The following is a 27,993-nucleotide window of genomic DNA, read 5'->3' on the forward strand; positions in this document are numbered from 1 at the left end:
TAAAATTGTTGTCTTATAAAGAGCTAAAAGAAACATCTAGTGGAGATTATTGTATGATGGTCTTCAGGTTACTAAATTCAAGGGTTTCTTTATTCATCCTCAATGTGCAGTTGTTTGTGTAGTACTATTCATTAATGCAGGAACATAAATATTATATTACCCTGTAACAGATCAGATAAATCAGATAGACAAGTATCGACTGGGGCAATATTGATTTTGTTTAGGTACCATGAATGCAGTGTTTGACATATATCTGCAGTAAGTGGCTTATTAAGTAATCAGATATCAGACCTATTTTGTGTTCTAAATGAACATTGATTGTGGAAAAGAATGAAACATATAAAATATCTTTGGAAGCGTACATTAGAATTGATTGCTTAAGCGAAAGAAGCCATGTCAGATGTGAAATGAATAGAATTATACACACTGTTGAATTAGCATTTCTGAGTTTAATCATTAAAGAGAAGTGTCTTGAACATGCCATACATTTATTCTTGAATTAAGTGAAAAGGCCACATCATATCAAAAGCGCTGTGACTGTGTAAATGTGATGTGGACAGTAAGGCCAATTTCAGAGCAATTACTATGAACTTGATGATTGTACATTGTTCAAAAGTGCACTAATAATTATCTGTCACTTCCTATTCTGTCATTGGGTGAATAGTATAAAAGCAGTTATCAACTGGTCACATTTCAGAGCAAAATAAAAAGAAAGGCTGATGAATAACAGTCTGTTGTGTAGAACTACTATTACTTTTTAATTACTTGTTCAATTGAGGAAGGAACAGCTTTTAAGATGCTTGATGTTTGCTGCCTTTAATGGGCTTATTAATGTGCAGTCACAGTTACGATCAGATCAGGCTCTCTTGTAAGCATCATATGTGAGTCTCCTGGGGTTTCGTGGAGGTGGGAACATCTTGCGTGGAGATGCTGGTCTCCGTGCTGAGGGATGCCAGCCTTATCTTACAGTCTCCTTGTGGCTGTGAAGCAAGCCCCTCTCCACACGCTGCCTGCCCATCTGAAGCTCCTGTACCATCTGCTTGGGTTTCACTGCAGAGCGCACTGCTGACAAACTGAAAACACACGCGCTGGTTATTAATCAAATGGAAGGCAAGTGGCAAACCATTAAACAGCAATGGTCACATTTCTCAGAACCAAAAGGAGTGGAAAAAAAATTACCATGATATTACCACATTAAGGGATTTACATCAAAGACTACCATGATAATGTGTATTTTTTTTTTAAAAAGTATTTTGTTAGTGATGTGCGTACTGAAGTGGGAAGAGGAGAGCAATCGTTCTCGTTCTGACCAGTTCAATGATAAAACAGAAGAAGAAAGCGAGCACAGAAATAAAGTTTGCTTCCCAACCTTTAAAAAGTAAGATACTTCAGCCAGGATGGAGTGTAACCCTCTTCATCACTCATACTGAGCCAATTCACAAACACTTAATCAGCTAGAGACAATCAAAGAGAAGCTAACCGCTCAATATCTCACTCACTAGTGGCCTGAGAATATCAACAGCAGCAAAGGGCTACTGAATTCATCACAACTCTCTTCATTCATGGATAATGTATGATCTGGAGATAACAATAATGAGTAAAGTTTTTCGTTATGTAAAAATTGGTGGGTTTTTGTTTTTTTAGGAGACAGATTTATACATCGGTAAAAAAAATAATTTTCCCATGGGTCCTGCCAAGCGAATGATTACAGCAATTGAAATTGAAAATCTTAAAAGACAATGTCTTTGCAGTTAGGCATGATTACGTTTTTCTGTCAAACTTCTCTTATATTTCATTCACAAGCCATTCTTGAATATTGTCCACCTACTTCATATAGGTAGGTATTATCTAAATGAAAACAGTGTCATTTAGCCGTCTGATCTGTCTATCCATCTTATTATTCATTACAGCTACCAATTTACCTGCTGTCTATTAGACTCCCTCTTGTCATATGTCATCCAAGCCATCAATTAGGTATAATGAGATCACATCTGACCTACAGAACGGTACAGAGAGGTGAGTTGATACTGGGAGCTTTTCATGACACAATTGCAATTACATATTGATTTATCGGTCTTGATTTATACTGTTAGAATAAAAAGCAACCTAATATATATTAACATTTTCACTTATTTAGCAGAAGCTTTATCGGTCAAGATCAGGCAGGATGATATCAGCTGTTGGAGAAAGACTAGAAAGCATGCATGCTAAGTCCTGACTGCTGTTGGTTAACTGCAAATGTTAGTCTATTTATGTAAATGTAGTATAGCTACATGCTTAGATCAACAGTGGTCAACAACACAAGCATTAATATGCACATAGCTTGTCTAGTTAAGTTGTCACATTGACGGCTACAGCCTGTAAGCAAATAGCTTTCATAAACTCATTTACACGTTTAATGAGCCCCTTCCTTTATTTCCTAGAGAATAAAGCAGACCTCCTTTCACATAAATTGAGTGTTACATAATAAGCTGCTTCCAAAAAAAAAGCCTTGGAGTTTTCTTTTGATGAAAACCCTTGGACAAATCAGCTTTGCTTAACAAAATACTGCATGACAGCGAGAGTGATCAGTGCTGTTTATCTCTGCAGCCCAAACAACACAACGGAGTGAGCAGAATTTTCTTTTTACATAATGCACCCTTGTAAGATTAGTTCTGAAGTTAATTTACAAATCCACAAATACGTTTCGGGACCAACATACAGTACAGAAGCATTCAGAAGCATTGCATTTTACTGCATGGTACTGTCAGTGCTAGTGGTTATAAATTAAAGACAAACATCTCTTGTAGATTCATGAAGAGCTGTCTGACATCCGTACTGTGAATGTGTTAACAGATCTGCTCACTTATTTGCCAATTGCCTAGATTCCCACACCTGCGGATAATTAATTTTCATAAATGTTCTGTTCAAGTTCATATTCTGTTCAAGTTCATTCATATTGGATGAAGATTTCTGACATAAATGGGGTAACACTTTACTTTACGGTTACATAAATAATAATTAAAACAAACAACGGGCCAGATTTATTAAACATGGAAAATTGGTGCAAACTTTCTGCAGGTCTAGTTTTAGCGCAAAAGTTATTTAGCTATTTAGCATTAAATAATAGTGCAAACACCAGTAATTTAATAAGCACAAACATTAGTAAATTGCGTTGCATGATTCATTTGAATCCTCTTCTCCTATAAATTTTGCATCTGAAAGGGAAACTCCTACAGATGCATATTCAAAAGGTCAGATGCAAAAACAATTCTTCCCTGTGCAACTTTACTATAGTACTATAATGGCAAAAGATGGTTTGCGCTGAGGCAAGTTGATAGTAAATCTGTCCCAAAGAGTCTAGGTAGAAGGTATCTAGGTGTCTGCAACTTTTAAAAAATTTCATAAAAGGGTGGAGGGCTAACAGAACCAGATTTTTATATGTATAATAAACAAATAAATCATCCTAGCTGACAGATGCATAGCTGTTGTGTTTTTTTTCATCCTTTTCTCTTTCTCCACAGCCAAAACTACATGAGTCAACTGAAACACTCACTGGAGCTTTTGGATTTCACAAAAATAATTATTATTGAGCAAATGTGACAAAAGGCATACCTACACTTTTCCAGAGAAAATGAAATGAGCCATGAATGTCAGATACACCTGAAGCTGTTTCTAAATGTCATGGTCAAGGAGAGCCTGGAGAAGCTTGCATGTCACGAGAGTGAAATAGATGCATCTCATGTTTCTCTGTAGTTTTCTTCAAATACAATAATTTAGCGACAAATCTTGATGACTTTTACTGCGTGCTATTGTATAAAAAGCCGGTTAAGAGATAAACACAGTGTTTAAGGTGTCAAAACAACGACGTGCTGAACTACAGATGGATTTTAAAAGCTGGCGTTGGGGAGGAGTGCCATGCATGCGGTCTTTACTAAAGCGCTCTGATTGTTCTTTTATCATCGCCGCTGTCTCATCACATGATTCTATGCTGATGGCAAATAAATGGTGAACAATGATAGAAAATGGAACAGTGTTTACAGAGATCAGAGCAAATGAGAAAGTAGACAAAGGTGCATCTGACTGAACCTTCCGTTTTTGGTTTTAAAACTATATTAACATTTAGATTTTACGTTGCATTGCATTGTGGGATATAGCATTCCAGACAATATGTGAGTCTGCTCCAGAGATGCATCAGTGCAGGCTCTAAGTATACATCAGGGTGCATTATATTTAATGCAAGCATCAAAGTATTTAATGTATTACTATTTGCATTTGCAGATAAAATATAAAAAAGTAATGTTTTTGGGTACTACTCCGTTATTGTTTTTTCCCCATTTGCAATTTACAGAACAGACCTTAAAACCTTTCAATAGTGTACAATACCCAGAGGATTTATTACCCATCAAAGTTATTTATTTATAAACATTTGCTATTAGGTCAATAGCAGTAAAAATTAATTTAATGGAAAAAATAATTAGTTTGCATGATTAAAGACACCTTGTTTGAACAGGTTGTCAGATGAATGTGAAAAATATAAAAAAAACGGATGCTGATTTTTGTACAGTCTGCATTTAGAACTAGTTTGATACAGGGTGCTATATCAATGTGTAACAGCAAGCAACATCATAACAGTGATGTGTGACCCTGTGGAAAATGAGAAGCTGCTGTTACAAAAAAAAAGGAAGAAAAATAAAAATTCCCCTCACATGAGCATACAAATTACACCACACTAGAACCATGTCCATATGAATTATATGAAGCATCGTACTGCTGTCTATTCCTCCATAAATAATGCGCTTGGTCTCTCTAAGATTTGGGTCTATCTGCATCTTATCTTATCTTATGGGTTTTATAGATGTACGGATGTGGGGAATTGCACATGACATTGGATTCTAGTGATACATGCATTTCCTGCTGGGAATAGATCCAACCCAGCAGCTAGCTTGAAAAATCACTTCTAGTGGTACTTAAATTTCTCCTGAAGTACATATGGAATGCTGACCCTTTGATTTCCTTGTTCCTTGACATATGCCTTCAACAGATAATGGAAAAAACACTGTATTATTTTAAGATGTATTTTTCATTTATACACACAGATAGATAGATTTGTTTAAGTGTAATTTGTTTAATTATTAACAACAAAAAGAAAAATATATACATTTTCTGCACGTCAAACTATAGGAACCTTTGGCCTTCTGGCCATACCGGTTCCACAGTATATGTCTGCATTGTATGACAGATCGTGACCTCTGCTGCTGCCTGCAAGATCTGAAATTGCTTTTTGCATAATTGTGTTCGGCACACCTTTTGTGGTTTAATCTTTTGCCTGATTTACATAATTCCTTTAGTAATTCTGTGCTAAAAGAACATAGGAAGTGTGTAAAAATGTAAGAAATGTTGCCACAAATAAATTTTTTATGGCGCTAGTTAATACATTTAAATTGTTTAAATTTGCATTTTTCTGTCTACAATCTTCTAAAATGACCCCCTATATATGTTATATATATAAACCCCTTTTTATGCGCAAGCACCCTCTCTCAGACACACACACATTCATTCTGTATGCGATAACATGTACGTATGCTGTTAGTCTGATGTTGAGCTTTTGTTCTCTGCACTATTTAAAGAAACGCACCTTGTACTGGTAACGGTTGGATTTGTTCCCTTGAAGGTTCTTGAAAGGATTTGGGTGGAATTCTTCATCATCTGTTAATCTTGATGTTGCAGTAACTGGTCTAATAACTCCAGGCTTTGTCTAAGACAAACCAAAAATATTTCACAAAATCAGTTAAACATCCCCAACACATAGTGTACATCTGGATTGTTTAACTCTGCCCACAGTGACCAGCAATTCAATAGATGAATTAAATTCAAGGTTATTTTAACATGGAACATCTTTCAATTGCATGAACCCTGGGATTTCCTTTAAGGCTCTGTTGCAAAACCTAATCTTTCATCACCTTTCCTTTTAATTATACTTTTAATCGTTTCTGAACAGGGGATACTAATCGCTGCAGTTTTACAAGTAAACGTTTTACCCAGTTTCTCGACAAAAGCCTTCACCAACCTCAACAGTCCAAGGTAATTGTTGTCTTACTCTCCTCTTTATAACACAACAGACATGTTTAATAGGAGACAGATCTGGACTGCACACTGTTGACACACATGCAGACTGAGGCTTAGCAGTGTCTCACTCTAATGACCACAGATTTCAGGGGAAAAATATGTCATTTCCATGGCAGCAAATGCCACTGTACAATCATATGCCTCAACAGCAGCTTTACACGTATGCATTGCACCCATCCTGTGGGAATTGACAGAAGTCTGGATGGTTCCCTTTCTCTTTGGCAAGGAGAACTCTTAAAGTGTCTAATGTCTGTATTTTCTTCCCCAAAAACAAGCTGACTCATCTGACCACAGCATGCATTTTACTGTCTGACGCGTCATCTGAGAGGAGCTCAGCCCTAGAGTCTCCAGATTCCTCGAATCTTTTCACAATATTAATATTGCGCAAAATCCTTTGCAATCTTGCACTGAGAAATTACATTTTCTTTAATGATTTGGCAATACTTTCATTAAGGGCACAAAGTGGTAAGCCACAGCGCATCTTTGCGATATTTTTACCTATTTTTACCTATTACCACTTATTAGGGAATGTTTCAAAACAGTTAAAGTTGCATATTCGATAGTCTTTTATTTAGCCACTATTTCCATTTCTTTTGAGTTTTGCAGTCATCAAAATTATAATGCAGAAATCTACTAACTTGTAGCTAGTAGTGTTTTGTGTTGATCACATCAGTGTGTTGTTGGTGAACAGAGCTCTTCATATAACGTGTGTGTGTGTGTGTGTGTGTGTGCTGGTATAAATGGTTTATGAGGACACAAAAATGTACACACAAATGTGTATAATGACATGGGTACTGCAATGTAAACATGGTTGTCAGGTTGTGTCCCTGTAAACGAAAAGGCTTTAAAAACACATACAAAACGGTGTTTTATGAAATTAAAAATCATGTAGGGTTGGTGTAGGATGAAAGAAAATATGCAGTATAAAAACTATTACGCCTACATCGAGAGTACCCGTAAAACACAAATGCAAATATGTGTGTCTTGTGTGTGTGTGTATGTGTGAGTGTGTGAGAGAGAGAGAGGTTTGTGGAAAAAAAATTTGGAAAGCGATAAAAGAGTTTTGAATGCAATGTCTGCTTTTCTTTTTGATTTGCAGAGCTTTGCATTTTGTGTTAGTGTTTTGAAGCAATGGGCCAAAGATTCAGCAAACACAAACAATTGGGGAGGAAAATTATAATAATTAGATGTAACTATTTTATAGACATTTTGAGTACTGAATTAATTAAATTTATAACATTTAACATTTCCTGGTTTATACTGCATTTAGATTTTTTCCTTGAACAATATGTGCTGCCTTACTTTGGCCAGAGCATCACTGAGCATGGTGTAATTGTGCTGCATTTATTCTGTCTACTCAGCCAGCTCTTTGCGAACAGAGCCAGCAATGGTCTTTCCAAATTCTTTTACAAAAATGATCACTCTGTATCTACGTATGAATAATGCAATGTAGAAGAAGGGTTTTTTTTTTAAAATGCAAACAAATATGAAGTCTAAATTCACTTAAACAATATTGACTGCTTACCATGTTTTTTTCAGTGGTTACAGAGGGTTGAAAAGGACAGCTTGCCTGGGGGGGAAATTAATAAAATTGTGAATATCAAATGTTACTTTACATTTGACATGCTATTGACATGCTGTCTGGGCATAGTTTCCCAGATAGTGCTTCCACAATATCCACTTAAATTTTGCAATATTATTTAATGTGATTAATAGCTTTGATTTGATATCATATTATTCAGCTGTGGACCACTCTGTTTCTGAAATCTTTTTGGAGTTTGTAATATTCCTTTAGAGTCATCCTTTTGCCAAAACCTGTGGAACAACAGGAACAAACTCTTCAAATCCTGTAATTTGTGTATGACAAGAAAATTTGCTCCAATTATCCAGGAGAGATGACTTCTGCTCTCAGAAACGGGACTAAAATATCATTATAAATCTGATAAACCTCACACAAGTCACCTTATCTCTAGCTTTACTGTAAAAACAAGGAGAAGTCCGGCATTCCGGCAAGAAATACTGCAAAATAACGATAAGTTTTAATAATGAATGATTTCTCAGATTTGCCATCTTCATATGAAGTCTGAGTGTAAAATATGTACAGAGATCAAAACTCAATGGAAAACGTACATATCTTGTTTCCCGTCCCAGTAGTTTAGGAGAGGGTGATGACGTCTGTGGCTTCAGTAGTTCAGAATAAAAGAAAAAGAATGAGTTAAGACAGCTCTCAGCAGCTGAAAAGTGGCACATGTTTCAAAGCAAGTGCAATGAGTGCACATAATCAAAATGGCAAGCTGGGATTGAACAGCAGGGGCTAAAGGTACCTGACTAAGATTGATCACAGCGGAGGACCAAATTCGTCATTTTGCTAACATTAAAAATAATCAGCAAATTGTAGAAAAAAATAAAATCTATATGGGAGTCTATTCCGTTGATTTATTTTATTTGATTTATTTTACATTTTTTCCTGGGTGAGAAAGTATAGTGTAGTTCAGTCATGGCAATGTTTTTGCCTGGGTGTAGAAAGCTACACTGTTTTACACGCAAACATGAAATATCTTATTCCTAGAAACACACTATAATTCATGTTCTGACTGAATGCGACTCTGCTGTGACTGATCAAAATGAAGATGAGATAATTCCATGTGTGAATCTTTAATTACATACCCTTGAAGCCTTGGCTGTCAAAGACTTCACATTGGTTTTGTTCACATGGTCTGATTGAGGCTGGGAAAAAATTGATTAAAATATTAGGCACATAAATGGATTATTCTTTAAAGTGTGTTTTGGTGACAGCTCACTCTTTGGCTCGAGTCCTCGAGAACTTCATCGATGGTTGCATATAGCTCTGCGGTCTGCTGACGCAGCTGCGCAGGAGAGCACATCTGCACAAGGAGAAGAACACTTCACAATAATGCCTAGTTGGGATAATCCAGAACATTAAGTACTTCAATTAATGATACTTCATCTCATTTCATTACTGAATCAGTTTAATTGGACGCCATTGGGCGTAAATTAAGAGATAAGTTATCAGGCCTGTATTGTCAACCACAATATCGTTTTTTTGGCCAACCTCAAAGTTCTTTTGCCCTTATATTTCAGAGCTGGCATGGCTTGACTATTTACTTTATTTTATAGCACTCAAGTTAAAACAAAAAACAAATTATAGCATTAATAGCAAAATCTCTACAGATTCTAGCAGCCACTTGACTCTAATTAATTACTACTAACCCTACCCTAACAGTCTACTCAGAGAGATGTAGACATGCATTTGCAAATTAATGAGAATTAGTTGATGTGTAGTTACAAAGTTACATGTAGAACCTCTAAAATGGACTATCACGATAAAGTGTAACCTGTAGTATCTCCCAGGTGTTCAGTTGTACCTCTGCATGTGGGTCCTCCCAAGAATAATTGCCTGCGGGATTGAATGAAGCCTCTTTCTTGTTGACCTCTTCATCTATTGCCTTCAGAAAGGGGAAAATTAAGAGCTGTAGACACATTAATCTTCTAATGATAGTCCTGACCTTTACACGTGGGGTTGTTAAAGCTGCTATATCCTAATATCCTTATGCTGATTATGTCATCACATTATATATGACCCTGTTTAGGACATATTTACGTCTACTACAATGTTTAATGAGGTGTGTAATATGGAGTCATTCTGCTTGCTCTCTTAACAATTCCATTCTGATGTCCATCAATGAAAAAAAAGCAATGATACAGTTTAACCCTCCTCCACTAGTATTCAATGGCCTTCTTTAATGATTGTACAATTACATGGAAACTTATACTGACAGCAAATGATATCCAATTATTAATTGCAAACTAAATAATAGCTGTAATTTAGATCCACTAGATAGGCAGCTCACCTGCTGTTCCAGGAGCAGAGTATTTGTGGGAATAGCAGCGAGTGCCTTGTAGGTGGATTTGATCTTGTATGTCTATATTAGGAAAAAAAGTGAAAAGTCAAAAAAAAGACAAAAAAATCTATGTAAAAAAAAATGCCCTAAAGATGGGTGCTATGATTAATTCATATCACAATAAGACAAAGAAAAATTGTGATCTGACCGTTTTTACAAAAACAATCATATGAATGAATGAATGATTGAATAGAAAAAGCCAACCCACACATACACATACACAATCAATCAATAACTAAATAACTAAATAATCACTTTAAAACAACTTTTATTTTATTTGATACTGCAAAAATTAATACATTCCATAACAATGACTGCCATCAACTGCCACACCACGGCGCCTGTCCCCCAACAAAAAACAACCGTATAGGTAGTTTGTGCAAGCACCTTATTACAACCTATTTTTATGTTTTAAAGTTATTTTAATAATAATGACAGTTTTGTGTAGTATCTGTTATCATGAAAGGACGAATTACTGGCATTACCAAAATGTTTATTTAAATGAAATGTGTGAACTTTCTACCCCAATCTCATGGTAATTTGGACATATTTTATTAGGTGTAATTCATACAAATGACCACAACTAACCCATTCCAAAAAAATTGCTCAAATCAGAAAGAATGTTGAAGAAATACAATTATTTGTAGCTAAAATAACTAACAAACAAGTAGGCTATTATTATATAAATCATAAGCAAAAATTTGCACTTTGAAAAGCGGCAATAATGCTGACAATGCTCTGCACTTGTTTTTTTTGCATTAACATTATAGCCTGATATAAGAAATGCATGGATCTGTTATACACACATCCAATATTTACTTTAACCGTTTATGTTTATTAAGGACGTAGCTGACTGCGTTTACTTGAATACTCATCAAGACAGCCATTTTGACAGCTATAAAATTAAAACGTTAAAGTGTATGACCCAATCTCATGAAAGTGTTTCAATGGCACAAATATTTTTATTTGGTGTGCTATTATATGCAGAAAGTGACTTTGGTGTGCATATGCAAGATGCATATAACAAGCACACCAAATAGAAACAAAAAATCGTGCCGCTGAAATGCACTTTAATGAGACCAGGCTGACTCATGGTCTGAGTAGTGCCTTGTGCGCTCACTTCAATAAGTTTAGTGAGTGATAAACTTTTTTGACACAACAGCACTGGCATGATTCTTCAGAGAACTGATTATAGTTTTAGGATTCTGAGACCAAAAATAGGGGGGCTGAGGTCCCCCTATACAGGGTCTAGAACCACCCCTGTTTGAAACACTCCTGTTATTTAATTTTTTTTTCTTTTATTATACATAATAAACAGTATTGTGATATTTCAAAAGTACTGAAATACGGAATGAATTAAGGCGAAGTGGAGCAGGAGTGTAAAATGCTGGAGCTGGAACGGAGTGATAAATGCTCAGAGTGTGGAGGAAAAATTGTTCACATTCTTTGCTATCAATTGAGCTACACAAAACCTGAATTATGCAGATAAAAGAGTACGAAACATTCATGTGAAAATGTTCTGTGGCTGATAGAAGTGCAATTGTAGCATAAGCTCTGATGGGTCATATTTCAGGGATTTGGACAAACAACCTATACAAGCACATTGGTTGGAGGACAGGTTGGGAGCTCACCATATCTCAGTCTGCATGCTATGAGGAAAAACCGTCTGCAGTTCTGCCAACAGACAGCTGTGCAAATATATCTTCTGCAGCAAATCATGCAGATCTTGCCTGAACCAAGATTACAAGCAAACACAAAACATGCAAAATGAAAAACATGCCCTTTGCCAAAAATTTACTGTTCTTTTGTGCGTATGATTCATATCATGTTTCCCAGCAATGTGGGAAGCTGTGATTGAGAATGCATGTCATTCACTGAATGAAAGTCAATGTTCAGCAGCAGAGCATGCAAGTTGCTTGCAGGTAATGGCACAAGAGCATGCACTGTACCTTTCTATTTTTACAGTCTCCGTCTGTGCAGTCTGGTGTGCTGCCCCATAGGGACGGAGAGGGTGATGAACAGAAGGAGTATGAGGGTGAGGGGGAGAGCTGACGGCTAGGGACAGCTGGAGAGGGTGAGAGGGTGCAGCGGTCTGGGGTGGAAGAACGAGAGTTTGGGTGGACTGAAGGGCAGGCAGGAGAGGCTGGAGGTGTGCAGGACAAACGGGAGAGACCCATGGGTCTGGGAGAGGGAGACAATCTAAAAGCCGGGGATGATAGGAGCACTCTTTCGATATCATTTTTGCCACCATTTTGGAAAAGAGTATTTTGTTTATTCTCCTTGTGACATAAAACAGGAGATATGGAATTACTATGTGATTCAATTGTGTGTTTCAGAGCAGGAAAGGAGGAAGATTTACATGAAGGTTGTGTAGGTTTTGATACAGAGGTATCTAAATGGTCAGATGAACATCCTCTGTCTTTCAGATACGATGCATTAGAGAGCTCAGATAGTGCAGACGAATCTTTTTCTGACTTGTGGTAGAATTTTATTTCATCATCCTGCATTAAGGATGTTAAAGGTTTGATTGGTTCTATAGATGCAGGGTGATTCACTGGCATTGATGGATTTTTCTTGTTCTCTGTTCTGGAGCAAGACAAAGAGCTTGATATACCAGATGAGGAGTTCATATGGGATAGAGAACTGCACAAAAGAGCGCTAGGGACTTTCGGTAAACAATTTCCTTTGTGACCTGATTTCGACAGGTGAGAATTGGTAGCCTGAACTGTAGGTAAGCTTGGTGAAAGACTGTGTCTTGTAGCACTGATGAAATGTCGACATGAGTCAAGTCTTTCTGGTGGTTTTGTCAGTGGGGTTTCATCAGTTGTCTTGACGGTTGTTGACACTGAAAGAGAACTATGGTCTGGTTTTTGTGAAACCTGGTAAGACCCAGTACGGGGTCTATCTATGGAGGTACAAGACTTTGCTTTGGAGACGTTCATGGGTACAACAGAAGAGGCAGCTGAGCATGCTGAACAGGAGGACATGTTAACTGGACTAATTGGCCAGCAGGGTGTGTAAGGTCTTTGTGAAGCAGAGGACAGGACTGGCAGACGACCTTTCCTGAGGATGGCCGTCAACAAGGAGAGCTGGGTTGGAGGGAGTCTATGCCGGGCACGGGGTGTCAGAGGACAGGGTGAGGTTGCCCGGCTGTCACAGCAGGGTGTTTGGCAAGTGGATGACATCTGCAGCAGACTGGAGCCTGGAGCCAAGGAGTGCCGCTTGATTGTCACCACAGAAGGTGTGAAGGCCCCAGATCTTATGGAAGAACATGGTGAAACAGTGCCACTAAAGAGGCCAGGAGAACCCTCCCGTGAGAACATATGGAGCCCTGACCAGCTCCTGTCCTTATCCCAGCCCTCAGAGAGAATAGACTCCTTAGAAGAAGCAGGGGAAGCGAAAAAATCAATGGAACTGGCAGGGCTAAGGGCCTCCTCTCTATTTATAAACAGACCTGAGCTGACCTCAGCAGCCTCTGAAGTATTGTGAAAACCTAGCTGAGAAATGCCAGGGTGTTTGTTATCAATGGTTTCCAGGGTAGCTGGACTAGGCTCAGGGGTTATGCTTCCAGATACTGTGTGAGGACCAGCTAGTGTGGTGAGTGGTTTAAGGGTTAAATTGTCAGCTGACCGAATCTGAGAAAGAAAGAAAATTAAAGCAATGATTGCAATGGTTTCTGATAATTATTATTATTTTCTGCAATTTGTAAAACACATAAAGACCACATGGGGTTTATGAATGGGCCAGTTTCAGTCGATATAGTCAATAAGCTAAATCTACACATAAAATTTTCTGCTGCATCAGAAGCACTTCCCAGCTTCAAGTGACACAAATAATTTTTTTTGCAATACACTGTGATGTGGGCACCAAATTTCAGACAACAGGATTCAGTTGTAGCGATTCTAAGTGACGAAAAAGTGATGCAAAAGTGACGATTCTAGTCAACCAATCAGGTTCTGCAGTGAGTTTAGCTCCATCCCTGCTATTTTGGTCTGGTACAGTTCGCTATTTTGGTAAACGGAAAACATACCAAATGGAAACGGACATAATTGCCTTCCGTTCAGTACTGTATGAAACCATACTTTCTGTGGAAAAAAGCCATAAGCAACTTTATTTGTTTTGTCCTTGGCAGATAGAGTATTTAAAACATATACTTATCTTTAAGACATTAGTGGCAAAGATTAATTAGACACAATAAACCTTCCTATCCATTAGTCACTCAGATCTTGATCTACTGTGTAGGCACACTAATGTGTGTTTTTAATTAACAGGGGTACCTCGCAAGTACCTCTGATCAGCATAGAAAACCGCTGTGTGTGACCAGCATATTCAATATCATGATGTATCCTATTAAAAGATATAAAGAAGTCTTCCCAAAGCAACTCAAATAATTAAGCTGTACTCTACAAAAAGTTATTCATCCCTAAATGACTGTACGTCTTGAAAAGTAATTGCTTCAATAACTTATTTCCTGGTCAGGCATTTTGTTATTACATATTTATAATATGCAATTTTAAATAAGGTACCGCAGAGATTTAAAGAAGTTTAATTAGGAGTTTGTGTTTGTCTTAAAACAGAATGTACCAAAACACTCACTTCACTTTGAGTGGTGTTCTTGAGCGTTTCTTCAGGCTGGTCCTCTTCAGGGTCTTGAACATAAACAACCTCTGCTTTGTAGACTCCCTCTTCCGCCATGCTTTTCTCAGTGTCCCCTGGCTCTTGTGAAGTCTGACATTGGAACAGGAAAAGTTACAATGCGATACCAAATCTGAAAAGGCAGCGGTCCCAAAGCAGATCTCTGCTGCTGATGGCTATTTTTAGCTCCTGAGCATCCTGACGATGTAAGAGAGTTACTGAATGCATTTATACGAGCGTGCGTTTCCCCTTCCAGCTTGTACATCTTTTTACCAGAAGTCCATGTCCCTCATGTATTGCTCACATGCAAGTACACATGACCCACCCTGTGATTGTGCAAGCCCTTCAGCAAATGCCTTTCACATTTTCGCTTTCACACACACACACATAGGTCATCCTCTGCTAAGGGACTCTGGGTAGAACTTGACCCCTAATCATCAGATATGTGCAGTTTGTTTTAGTTTTTTTTTACCCAGATAACCCAGATGTTTCTGCCATATATAGTAAACTGCTTTAAATTAATTACTTTTGTTCACATCAAGCTACACTATAATGACAAAGCAAAAAACAGAAGTGACAGCTATGCAAATTAAAAAAAAAAAAAAAAAGGAAAAAGGAAAAACTGAAATAGGTACATTGCATCATTCATTCATGATTTCTACAGTTATTATTTGGGATTTTTTTTACCCAGGTTTTGGCTCAAATTTTTATACCTTTTTTTTTTCGTTTGGTGTATGCAGTGCAATACTAAGGTATTTTATTGGGTATGAAAGAAGACACTATATGGCAAGAGCTGCATAAAGATTCTATAAAACATTCTTGGGGGAAAAAGAGCATATGGATTTAAAACAGCACAAAGTAAATAATTAACCTGTTTCTTGTATTGTTATGTTTTTTTTCTCTGCTTTTCAGGGACACAGTATGGCATACATAACAGGAGACATACTGAGCTGTCTCAAGAATAGTTCTCACCTTGCTTGGTTTGCTTGCCTGAAGTACCTTTTTCCACATCCTGTTCTCAGCAGGCAGTCTTTTTAGAAGTGGCACAAAGGTGAAAGACTTCAGCTTGGTTGCAAATACGGTGGTGACCTGTAAAATAGATATACTATTAAAGCGATTTCAGTAGACACTGTGGAACACCATGAAGCAAATGAAAACAACAAAGAGCCATCAAGCTTCCGCTTGCACCAACAAATGATAGAATCAAAACGAGGGCTGTATCCAGATTAAATGTTTCATCCTCACATTGTCTGATTGGAGCATTCAGTGTATACATGAACTGCGGTGCCTTCACTCTGAATCATGAATCAAGAGCTGTAATTACTAAATCATGCTGCTGCCGCCATTCACACCACTTCATTTTGCAATCATGGATTTCTTTCTGGATTTGTTTTATACAGTAAACAGAGCAACTAAGGATAAAATAAATGCCTGTCTTGCAATTTTAGTGGTACAATTTTATACTTGTTTCCCACTTCAAAAACAATGACATAAGATTGACACTTAATTTACTACAGCATTTGAGTGAGTAAAGAATGCTTGAATAGCACATTTGTTTTGTGCATCCAAAATCCTAAAATGGCAGAATAGAGCGTAACTTTAAAAGAAATGTTTTACCTTTTACTGACTTTTAGCAGTGCCGTTGACATGAGGCGGTTTGAGAATGATAATATGTGGTCTCCCAGATTGCTTTCAAACTGTTGTATATTCATTGGAATGTGCTAGAAACAGAGGGTCTATTCAGTGTATAAATGTAGGAGTTGGGGACAGCCCTTTCCTGCTCACATTTTAAAATCTGACAATTAACTATTGTTAGCTTGCTCTCTTGTCAGTGAACTGTTACATTTCTGATTACTAGCAGACGCCAAACCTACCTAATTTAAGCATATAAAGACACCTACTCATTCTGTAAAATCGCCTTTTAGAGTATTTGAAATCACTAAACCAACATTTTCTGAACCAACATTATGAGGTGTAATAAACAGATCTGAAGCTGCATAGCTGTTGTCTGCTATTCCTTCATCGACCGTTCTAACACATTAATGAAAAGATAAATGTTCATTAAAAGAAATTCATACATTATAATTGTCTGCATAACTAACAATTATATGTAAAGTCAAGTTACCTTTTTTTGAACCCTTAAACTGATATCTCTACCGTACGGTTTAGCTTACTTTGATAGAGGATTAATTTATTAAAAAGAAAAGATAAGAGAGCTTTTCACAGTTGTGTGGCCCCATCGCTGTGTCTTTTGTTGTTGTGAGGGGTTTGGACATTTCCAGTTTTTAAGTGATATTTTAAGTTTTTAAGCAGTTTACAAACTTCAGTCAGTCATACAGAAGACATAACACTGCCGTTCACTCATCTGACAATGCGGTTAAACAAGCAATCAAGCAAGAAGGGATGAAACCTTAATGTTGTTGTCGACAGGGCAGGGGTTAAATAACAGAAACATAGCAAATTATATGACAAATGTTTATTTACCATAATTCGCCAAAAATTCTGCATGAATGTAAGGTTGATATGTCTGTAAAATTAAGGATATACCATATAGATTACCATACGCCAGTACAGACGCTTGAATATATATGTTCTTATATATATATCTTTGTGGACCCTGAAGGTTAAGAAATGTATCCCAGATAATAATAAAGTTAAAGGAATGTATATTATTGCAAAATCACTCATGAAATAGTCCTCTGAATTTAAATTGAGATTTACCATGGACTGACATCCCAACTGCACAGTTGACTTTAATAAAAACATAAATAAAAAAATGTGCCTTAGACTGTTAATTAGATGTTTACTAATAAGAATTTTAGGATAAATATTTTTTAATTAGCTCCTTTTAGGGGTGAAGGTTAGTGTTTTCAATAATACAGGGTAACACTTTTTTTCATGGTCACTTTTGAACAGTCTGTTAACTTTAAACACCATTGCACCTGTAACCTGTCAACTATTTCTGATTAGAATATTAGCACACTGTCTGAGAAATATCTGCTAGCTCTTTATTTTGATTGTCTCCCAACAGACATTCACTGACTATAAGTAACTTTTCAAGTAGCCTACATGTCAACTAACCTTTACCCTATGAGTCAATATGTAGATGCAACATTACTTATAGCAAACAGATGAGACCATCAAAAAAGTAAAACCCAGAAATTGCTAATTGCTATGGTATTCACATGAATTGTACCCCCTCCAGACCAAACCTCACAGTCCATTCCATCCACTCTGTTCTATTGTGCACATAACTGTAAATATTTTTACTTATCTGGCAAGCTCTAATCTGATTGGCTGGTTTTGTATGACTTTTGGGAGTAAGCTTTTTTACCAATCTACCTAGCAAGAATGCATTGTTTACCTGATAATGGGGTTTACCAGGCATAAGTGATTTTGAAGATGAAATGATCACTTGATTGCCTTGTTCATGGCATCAAATCATTGAGATGTGTACAAGTTTACAGTACAAAGTGTTATTTGTGTTCTTTATTTGATCACATCATTCATGTCTTCTTGGGATTGTGGTCTTTGCATATGTTAAAATCAAAGTGTGTGAAAAAAGAAAGTGTAATGTGTGCACTTTGTGGGCAAATCAACACATTGACACTACTGCTGTCAAAACATTTAAATCCTAAGGTTTTTGTCGTGCAAATCAACAATGAATCAGAAAAGTAAAATTTATAATCAACATGATCTATCACACCTGATATAATTCATCAACGTAACTATCTAATCTCCCCGTAAATAACAAAGTACACAGCACAATAACCAGTGTATACATAGTATCACAAAAAGCATTTCAAATCAATTTCAACATTTAATTCTTTTTCGAAAGAAAATATTTAAAATATTTAAAAATAAGTATAAAACCAATAAGATTTTACTTTAATATTGCAATAAAAACAGAACATTAAATTGATATAATGGACATAAACCTTTAAGGTAATGGCCTGCTTACAGTTCCCTTTCAATTGGTAACGCCAAGTCATGTCGGTGACCCACAAATTGGGATCTCTCCTTGAGAGACCAATCCACTTTGAGTGTATTAAAACAAGCCAGTGCACATTGGCATGCACTTATTGCATCCAGCTGCAGCTGATCACAGTATGAGTATAAATGAACATCTGATACAGAGCATATTCAGCTTTTCACTTTGGAGCAAAGTGTTTTATAATGTTCTGCTCCCTTATCAAGACTGACCTTGTATGGTGTTAGACAGGCCAGTCCCGCATTACACTCACTCTCCTCTTTTGCCAGTGAACAACACAAAGCGGATTGGGCAAACAAACCAACATACTACCCACGTTTCTTCTACTTGAATGCTGATAAGAGTTGCACACACTCAGACCCCATGTCCCTCCAGCCTATGATGGGGTTTTACAGCCCTTACTTCATAGTAACCAAGAAAGGCTGTGAGTTATGACCGTTTCTAAACCTGCAAGTTCTGAACCAAGCACTTCCAAGGCTTCTGTTCAAAATGTTGAAGCAGAAACCCATATTCAGGTGCATCTGTCACTGAGGTTGGTTTGCAGCAATCGACCTGATAGAATGCATACTTTCGTGTTTCAATTGTTCTGGGCCACAGGCGATTCCTGTGGTTTGCATTCAAAGGTCAAATCAGTACAAGTTTCTACCCTCCAGGCTGTCCATGACGCCACATGTCCTTACGAAGGTTATGGAGGCGGCCCATGTACCACTGGGAGAACAGGGCATTCGCATTCTCAACTATCTAGACCTCTGGAAACTCTATGTCTGGTCACTTATCCATGGTACCCTGTACCATCAAAGAACATTTGAGCCTTTGCCAGAAGTCAAGCTGAAGTTCTTGTCTATGAAGACTCTGCTCCTGCTCGAATTGGCCTCCATCAAGAGTTTAGGGGACCTGCAGGCATGTTAGGTCAATGAATTATGCCTAAGGTTTGGACCAGCGGATTCCCAGGTAGCTCTGAGGTCCCAGCCGGCTATGTACCCAAGGTTCTCACCACTCCTTTCAGAGATCAGGTGGTGAACCTGCAAGTGCTCCTCCCAGAGGAGGCAGACCCAGTCCTAGCTTTGTGCTGTCTGATAAGATGTTACCTAAGCTTCAGGGTCTCAGACCAGCTCTTTGTCAGCAGAAGAGAAACAGTGTTTCCATGCAGAAAATGGGCAACTAAAAAGTGGATGCCATCAACCTGGCTTACCTAGCACAGGGTGTTCCCTGCCTTCTCAGGCTGTGAGGCCACTCTACAAGGAGTGTGGCATCCTCCTGGGTGTTGGCACTTGGTGGCTTGCTGGCAGATATCGGTAGAGCTGTGGGCTAGGGTGAATCCTAACACGTTCATTAGGTTCTATAGCTTTTGTGTGAAGCCTTGTTCTCACCTCAAATGAGAAAACTTCCCTTCAGCGGCTAGACGTGGCAGGCCATCCGGTTCCAGGCTGTCCGTTGCCAGACTCTCACTCACTGAATCCTTGAGAACCGGTAGAGTGTTGGGTTCCATTTGTAGTGACCTAATAGGTTCCAATTGTTATGCCAAACCAGCAGAGGGAGCCCTAACCTCTGGATGAACTGTGAGCGCTTCCTCTGCTGCTACTTCCTGTTCCTGCTTCCTGGAGACTATAAATTCTGAAGCAGGCCCCTCATCTGGATGTTGCATTGTTTATAGTTAGCCTAGCCTTGTTTGTTTGTTCTTACTTTGTGTTTCCCTGTTGATATTCTTTGGATTTGACTCTGCCTGTCTTTGATTCTTCGATTGTTTGTTGCCTGATCTGACCCCTGCCTGATTTTGGATTTTGTTGTTGCCTTCCCTCTGATATTCCTGTTTGCTGTGATTTTGACATCTGCCTGCTTTGACCATGCCTTTGTTGAATAAAAGTCAGCTAATGGATCCACATGCCTCAGACCCCTCAATCATAACACCCATGTGTATTTTCACAGGACAGTCTTAGAACTTGTGTTTCCCTGGCAGGTATTCTGTATTCTGTCTTGAGGATTATAATTACTTCCAAATTTTCATATGCACCTGAGGGATGATCACAGGGATGACACTGAAAGATGCAGCATCCATGGCATTTTCGTAGGGATCCCAATTTATCACTCCGGTACATGACTCGGTGTGACAGACCGAAATTTGAACATCTTCATTACATATGTAACCCTTGTTCCCTGAAGAAGGTAAAGGAGACATCACGCCCTTTTACCATGGTGCTGTACTGCCGCTGAGTGGCCGGGTTACTGGCTCGGCTCCTCAGTGAAAACTTGAATATGCGCTGCATCAGCTGCTCATTTATACTCACTCTGTGATCAGCTGAAGCTGGATGCAATAAGCGCATGGCATTTTAATAAGCCCAAAATGGATTGGCCTCTTAAGGTGAGATCCCAATTTGTCGGTCACCGACATGACTACTCAATTTCTTTCTTTCTTTAGTGTTACATACATAACTGAGACATTTTTAATTGCAAATTATTTTTGTAATTTTATGTAAATTTAAGAAAAATTTAAGAAAAATAAAAATACTGTATTAATAATCCAATTTAATTTCCTTTGTCCATTGTCCTTAATGGAATATTACTTAAACTTTCGCTTTCGCTTCCATGTCCCACTTTTTAACTCATTATTGCTGTGAGTGACTGGTAATATTTTCCTAATGAACTGGGTTACCTGAAACAGTATTGCCCATGTATTTTTCACAAAACTAAAGATTGGCAGGACAACAAAGAAAGACAGTAATCTAAACAAACTAAAAGTCAACAACTGACTAAATATGAAAACAGAATGACTAAAAAACAGCTACCGGTCCATAACAGTATTCAGTTTCAAGAGAGATGTGTAATAGTGAAAAATGTTTTTCCACTTTCAGATTCAAACTACTGTATAAAATGCCAGCCACCACAATTATCCTCCATGGTCATATTCATTGTACCAGGCCGTGTCTTTGATACCCCTACTCTACACATATTCAGAGTGTGCAGAGTGACACACTACTTACACTGCTAATAACGCAACATGACAGACTCCAATACTCCTATTATAATCATCACCTATAATGACACAGACTGGGGTCCCTTCAGAAATTTCACTTGTCTTTTTTCACTTGAGCTTGCAGTTCTCCACAGTGATCTGCACTCCCACAATCCCTCCAATTATAATCAAAGAAGCTGTCACATATCCCACCTGTGTATTTAAAATATAGCCTTTGGATATTAAATAAATTGTCATTGCAATTAAAAATACTGTTGTGCAAACAGTTGCAGAAAAAAAGAACAATTTGTTACCACGATTTTCTAACTTGTCGCCTGGATTTAAGTAAACAGTGAGCATGTTACTAACTTGTCCTTTGTTATCTATTAAACCTGTTCTGGATTGTTCCATATGTCTAATACAACACTTGAGTTATCTTGCTAAATTGTGTCTCTCTTTTGTAATAAAGATTACACTTTATTGCAAGACAAAAAGTCCAATGACATATTTGAAAGGATTTCCTTCATTCTTCAATAATAGTATTAAACTGAGGATGATTTAAAATACACTCAAGCTTGCAAGCTATTGTTCATGATTATTTTTAGTTCTTTATTCATATCTTCCGTCACACAGACAGTTGAAAAACACTTCCTTTTTTAAACCAAGACAAAGAAAAAAGTCAAATAGTTCTCTTATGAAAGAAATTCATGGTACATCATGCATCGAGCAAATCCAGAAAATGGAATTACCTCATAATTCAGCATGTAATATATCGCAATACAATCTGAATGCATAAAAACAGCACTGAATGCAAAGTGATGCAGCCATGTGTTGCCTGGCAATGCCTCTCCTCCATTTAAAGGCAATAGGCCTGCGTATCTTCCTAATGAAGATCACTAATTAAGCTTAGTGGGAAATTTTCAACCCTCCAGTGGGATCAACTAAATAAGAGGAATCAACATGATGCAATAGAAGGTTTAATAATTGTTGGTCATCTCATGCTTGAACAATTAATGATGTAAAACAGGGTGGCATTTTCTTGTTCTTGTGCATGATGATAATAAAGCATTGCTTTCTCGCACTGCCATTTTCTTCATTTACTGATGATGATATAGACACTTGACACTGGCACTGGTAATGAGAATGAATGAATAATTAAAAAAAAAAAAAAAAAACTTTCTCTTCGGAATGTACACCAGAGCTATGATTTTAGCTTTGACATTCAACCTTCCCTTCTGTCATGGATGCAGGCTAAAAATAGACTTTAAAGACCAACCATGAATGTAGAAAGTGGCACCCAAGAGTATTATACAGAGCTTAACAATAAGTGCATTAGGCTGCTTCTCTTGTTAGTTTGAAATCTGAGTTTTCAAATCATTTAATGTTATGCAAATCAACAACTATGTTCAAAATGTAACAAAAATTCTTATGTGCTGATACTTTCAGCAGCTGGCTGAGCATTAAAAATAACATGACATAGCGTAGCTGTTGTTAATACAGCACTGCAGTATGCTGGATATAACTTTGAAAGCATGAAAGCAAGAAATCAAAATGATTTACATTTTGTCCAATTGGATGATCTTCACAAAGAAGTGATACCTCAGTACCACCAGGGGAGCACATAAAAAGTCATGGATTTGCCCAAAAGCGTAAAGGTTTTGCCAGAAGATGAAGCGAATTTGATCAATTTTGACCAGATGTTTTTTTTGCTAATCTTGTGAAAAATGTATAGAGTGATTGATCTTTTAAAAGTGATTGACTGATCTCTTAAACATCTATGTTCTCATCACAGATCAGTTTAGTTGCTGGGTTTGGCAATGTGTGTGTTCTTGTGGTGTCATCAACCAGTCATCAACCACTCCAGAGTTATTACTCGCACGATGGCCCTTATTGCTCAGATGACTGACTAAAAAACTATTCCCAAAACTGCCAACGAGCAAAGATGGCTGAAAGGTGGTGACTCACCATAGTACATGCAAAAGAAGAATTAGTGAAGGATTGAAATAGCATTTTTATGTATTTTAGACCTCCTGGACTGTGATATAAATGCAAGGCTATAGGCTATAAAAATGTATCCTAGTTGTGGTTGCTCCATTTCACAGATTTAGTCTTCACATTGTATTCACTATATATAACCTTTTACACTATCACCCTTAACACACATACACCGTAATGTAACCACAGTGACCGTGAAAGCCACAAACAAACACAAGCATTCAAAGGCCTCAGCCGGCATTTTCTTCTCACCTATAAAATCTCTCTCTCTCTTTCTCTCTCTCTCTCTCTCTCTCTCTCTCTCTCTCTCTCTCTCTCACAGTGTTATGCGGATCATACCGTTCCTTAAGGCTCAAATTTCCAGTCTGTACCCAGTCAAGGGGTGTGTATTTCCCAGGCTGTTTCCCAGCATAGTGTTTTACCCAGAACACAGAACTCAAATCAAGCTACCTTGATTAGCAGTTCAGTAAAACATCAAGACCCTGACCCAGTGCACTGAATACTGGGTGGCTTTCAATAGCTGGGTTTATAGTTTTCTAAAAAGAACCAAAAGGGGCAAAACCTGCTCTGAGCTCCACAACTGTGTACAGTTTTATTAGCAGTTTAGAATAGTTGCAAAAGTAAAAAAAAATTTTCACTTCTTTGGTTACAATTTAGTATAAATCTCACTATAACCTAATTATCAATAATTTGCTGCTTATTAACACTTAGTAAGCTAGTTGTTAAATGTAGGTATGCAGTTGATTAAATGATCTAAAAATATGACCATGCAGAATAACACATAAATATGTGCTTTATAAGTACTAATGAACAGGCATTATATACTATGCATGTTAATAAGCGGTTAGTTAATAGTGATAACTGCTCGCTAAACTAAAGTGTTACATTTTCATTTGTTCTTCAAGACTTTTCTTTCTGAAACAGGCCGATTGGTGTCATTTCAACTAGAAAAGTAAGACTGTTTGCCATGTTTAACTATTGTATGTTGGTCAAACTACTTCTCAAGACACAGTCCTAAGATAGTGGCCGTGTTTATGCAACTGTTTCTTTGTTTACAGCCCAGATTTTGTTTATCAAGTAATGATTTGGCTGTCCCCAACAATAATGCAGAACTGACCTTTAGTTGTATTTCCACAGTAAGCCTATAAACTTAAACATGCAGGCCAGTTCATTTTCCAAGATATTTGACATCAGAGTATAAAACGCAGCTGACGCTTCAAGTCAGAGCTGTTTACAGCAGAATAGACAACGAGACTTCAGCTCAATTGACTTTGCTGGGAAACATGAATCAGAATATTAATAGGAAGATTTCTTTCAATGGTTTCCTTCACAAATGACACACAAATTCAGCTTTACAGCAAACAAATGGAGGTTGTCTTGTGCTGTCTAACCATTGTCTTACAGCGAGCCTTTGTTATCTGTGTATCTTTTGCCACTTATATTAGCAGTTCAAGCATATTGCCTGGTATCAGACTCATTTGTTGTGATCTTGACCTGATGTATTGATGTTTTGACACTGGTTACAGCCATACAGAAAAAAAACATTGTTCATTATAAGATGGCACAGCACCAATAGCCGAACTGTGCTTTTGTTGCATAGCAGCATTCTGTCTTGTCTACATTCTAGCAGAAGTATAGCAATGGATTTGCCAATATGCATTCAGCCATACTTGGAGCAGAAAGTTGGTGCCATGATGTAGATGGAAGTGAGGGGCAGAGATGGAAGTAAAGAATGTGCAAATACTTTGTTACTGTACATCAGTAGAACTGCTTTTTACTTTTTACATTTTTACACAAATATCTGTACATTACAGTACATTTTCAAACCAGGGTCATTATTTTAGTTTTGGTGGATCACCATTCAATAACAAATTTATAATAAAGCATAAATTGGTTAGCCTTGACTGGCAATGTGATTCAGCTCACCTGCTCTCCACGTCTCCGCCAAAAGGTTTCTACCAGAGTAATCAATGCGAGAGAATGGGGGAGATCAGACAGGCAAAGCTAATAACCATGACTTCAAGTGCAAGTTAGTTTCATCTGTCAATAGGCTGCAGTTTTGTGTTTGTTTGCTGAAGAGTTAAACAGCAAGCAACTCTTAGCAACAGGCAGATAAGTAATGGTTGTCTACTATAAACTAAGCTAAACTAAATTACTATCATCACTAAAAATACTCTACGATAAAGGAAATCATCGTTATCTACTGTAAAGTTAGCAAACAAATGTTATAAACATCTTTTTATAATGAGTTTAGAGGGAGCTTGCGCTAGTGCTGTCACAGAAACAACCCAGCTGAAGATAATGAGCAAATTACACTGCTTCCTTTGACAAGTGAATTCCAAAGAACTAAGTAATGCTCTGCTCGTATGCCCTGCTCACTCGAGTCTCCACTAACAAGGGGATAGGGATGACCACTATGATTTGCAAAATGACCATGAATCGTACGATACATGATACGCGAATCGTTTCACCCCTAATAATTACAAACCGTAAGTGCAAACTGTTCCATAAATTAGTTACATGGTAAGTACATTTTGTTTTATGGAAGTGCAATGGCTACCACTAAGTACTTACTAGCTAATTACTCCGTATTATGAAATAAATATGAAGAAATAAAACTTTAAAATAAAGCTTTACCTGCCTTTTTAGGCATTAAAAAGTAGGATTGTAAAGTAGAACATTTTAATCACTGTGTACAAAATATGGTGACAATTGTATTTTTTTCTAAAAGATTTCTTCCTAACAAAGCCTTGAGGAATTTGCAAGAATCCAGTAATTAATTATTTTTAATACAGTAGGTTGTCGTAGGGTTTATTATTTTCATGTAGTATTCATAAAAACATCTGAATGCTTATTATCTTAAAAGACTAAAATTGGTTGAGCCCAGGACAATTTTAACAATTCACTATAGTGATATTTATATGTTAATAGGACATTGCATGTTCTAAATATAAAAAATAAAAATGTGTAAAGGTAAAGGGTTTTAAATGTCTTGTTTTTTTAACTATTTATTGTGATTACAATGACCTTTTCAAGCTAATAACTGGTCTTCTTATCAGTTTTCACTGTAAATAAACATCTATTTTCATCCCCTGCCGTATGAATTCTTTTTTTAAAATTACCATAGGCAGTAGGTACTTATCTAATGTCTGATTCAGATGTTGCTGTCTTGAGAAGAGCTTTGCAGTCAGTGCAGGATAAACAAAAACAGAATGCCTCTGGCAGCAGACTGAAGCCACATGTTTTGAATGCCAGTGAGTTAAGTTTGCATAAATGCTAGCATGTCAGCTGGGTTTTAAAATCCACATGTGGGTGTGTCGTTGGGTTTTAGAAGAAACCCCTTCCCTCCCACTTCAGTGAGCACACCCATTCCGCTTCAAGCCCGCCTCTGCCCACAGCTCAAAGAGTCCAAAGGCTGTCAAGGGCCTGTGGGTTTTGCCATATGATAAGAGACTACATCAAAGCTGGGAAACCCTGGCAGGCTTCTATTTACAATGCTCAGAGAGGCAGTTCTGCATCTCCCCTTGCATGGTACTGTCATTCAAAGACATCAAAAAATTTGCTGAAAACTCTACACTAACACATAATTGATTGTGTGCGGTTGTAAACGTATTTAACAGCAACCTGCACGGTAATTTGATACATATTACAAGTTAAACAACTAAGCCAAACGCTGGTAAAAGTAAAAGTAAATGCCTCGTGGATAAATATAGCTTGCGCAATACCACACACGCGAGGCAGAGCCAGCACAAGGTGTTAGGTACACAACACTCACGTAACACTCCCTGGGAGTAATGTTGATAAGAGTCAGTCAAGCATATTAGCATTTATACAGTCAAATTATATATATCAGTTACTCTAGGTTTGCCAAAGTGCAGAGGTAAAAAACTACAGCACATGTGTCATATATCAGTTATGATTTGGTTAGTAGAACTAATTTCGCATTTACATAAAGTTCAGATGTCACATGGTTGTTGTGCTGTTTCATTCGTGTACACCTGTTGCCTTTCTGACCATGAACTTTTCAGCAGCAAACATTTCAACATTTTTTTTTCCATCTTCACTCAAAATAACCCTATACTGCCTGAATGCTGAAAACTGTTGAAATTAAAAGTCTAATTCAACTCAGCCATTTTCAGTCATGAAGGAAAAAAACCCACACAATAATTTCCTTGCTGTAGCAACTTGATTTTCCTTTCTATAGCCTGGGGCTTTTTGACCATTTGATCACTTACCTTTCCCAAGGTCCGGTGTGGTTTTTCCAAAGCCATGTGTGTGCTTGTGCTGAAAGCTTGGATGTATAGAGACTGCAATACTAGACTGTGTTCACGAGCCCTCCGTGTTCAGCTTGACATGAGTGAGAGTGTGTAGTGTCGTGATAACTCTTGAGT

At 37.5% G+C, this 27,993-nt stretch overlaps 1 protein-coding gene across 9 annotated transcripts; it reads right to left on the minus strand.

Annotated features, from left to right (window-relative positions):
- Positions 1-429: 429 nt before the first annotated feature.
- On the minus strand, positions 430-27,992 carry LOC122341228 (muscular LMNA-interacting protein). 9 transcript variants are annotated; one of them, XM_043234582.1, is made up of 14 exons: positions 27,838-27,992; positions 15,639-15,755; positions 14,628-14,759; positions 11,981-13,666; positions 9,981-10,052; positions 9,495-9,575; positions 8,910-8,993; positions 8,776-8,835; positions 8,239-8,289; positions 7,634-7,678; positions 5,618-5,737; positions 4,985-5,014; positions 1,923-1,996; positions 933-1,073 (listed from the first exon to the last, which is right to left on the minus strand). In XM_043234582.1, exons 1-13 carry the CDS (start codon positions 27,871-27,873, stop codon positions 1,967-1,969), a joined length of 2,544 nt encoding a protein of 847 aa, XP_043090517.1. In that variant the 5' UTR covers positions 27,874-27,992; the 3' UTR covers positions 933-1,073; positions 1,923-1,966. The 9 variants fall into 9 exon arrangements, with proteins under 9 accessions (XP_043090511.1, XP_043090516.1, XP_043090514.1 ...); XM_043234576.1 differs by lacking the exon at positions 1,923-1,996 and having other exon boundaries at positions 430-1,073; XM_043234581.1 differs by lacking the exons at positions 1,923-1,996; positions 27,838-27,992 and adding an exon at positions 16,284-16,364 and having other exon boundaries at positions 430-1,073.
- Position 27,993: the final 1 nt, after the last annotated feature.

This window comes from Puntigrus tetrazona, unplaced genomic scaffold, assembly GCF_018831695.1.
Source record: "Puntigrus tetrazona isolate hp1 unplaced genomic scaffold, ASM1883169v1 S000001170, whole genome shotgun sequence".
Taxonomy (NCBI): Eukaryota; Metazoa; Chordata; class Actinopteri; order Cypriniformes; family Cyprinidae; genus Puntigrus; species Puntigrus tetrazona.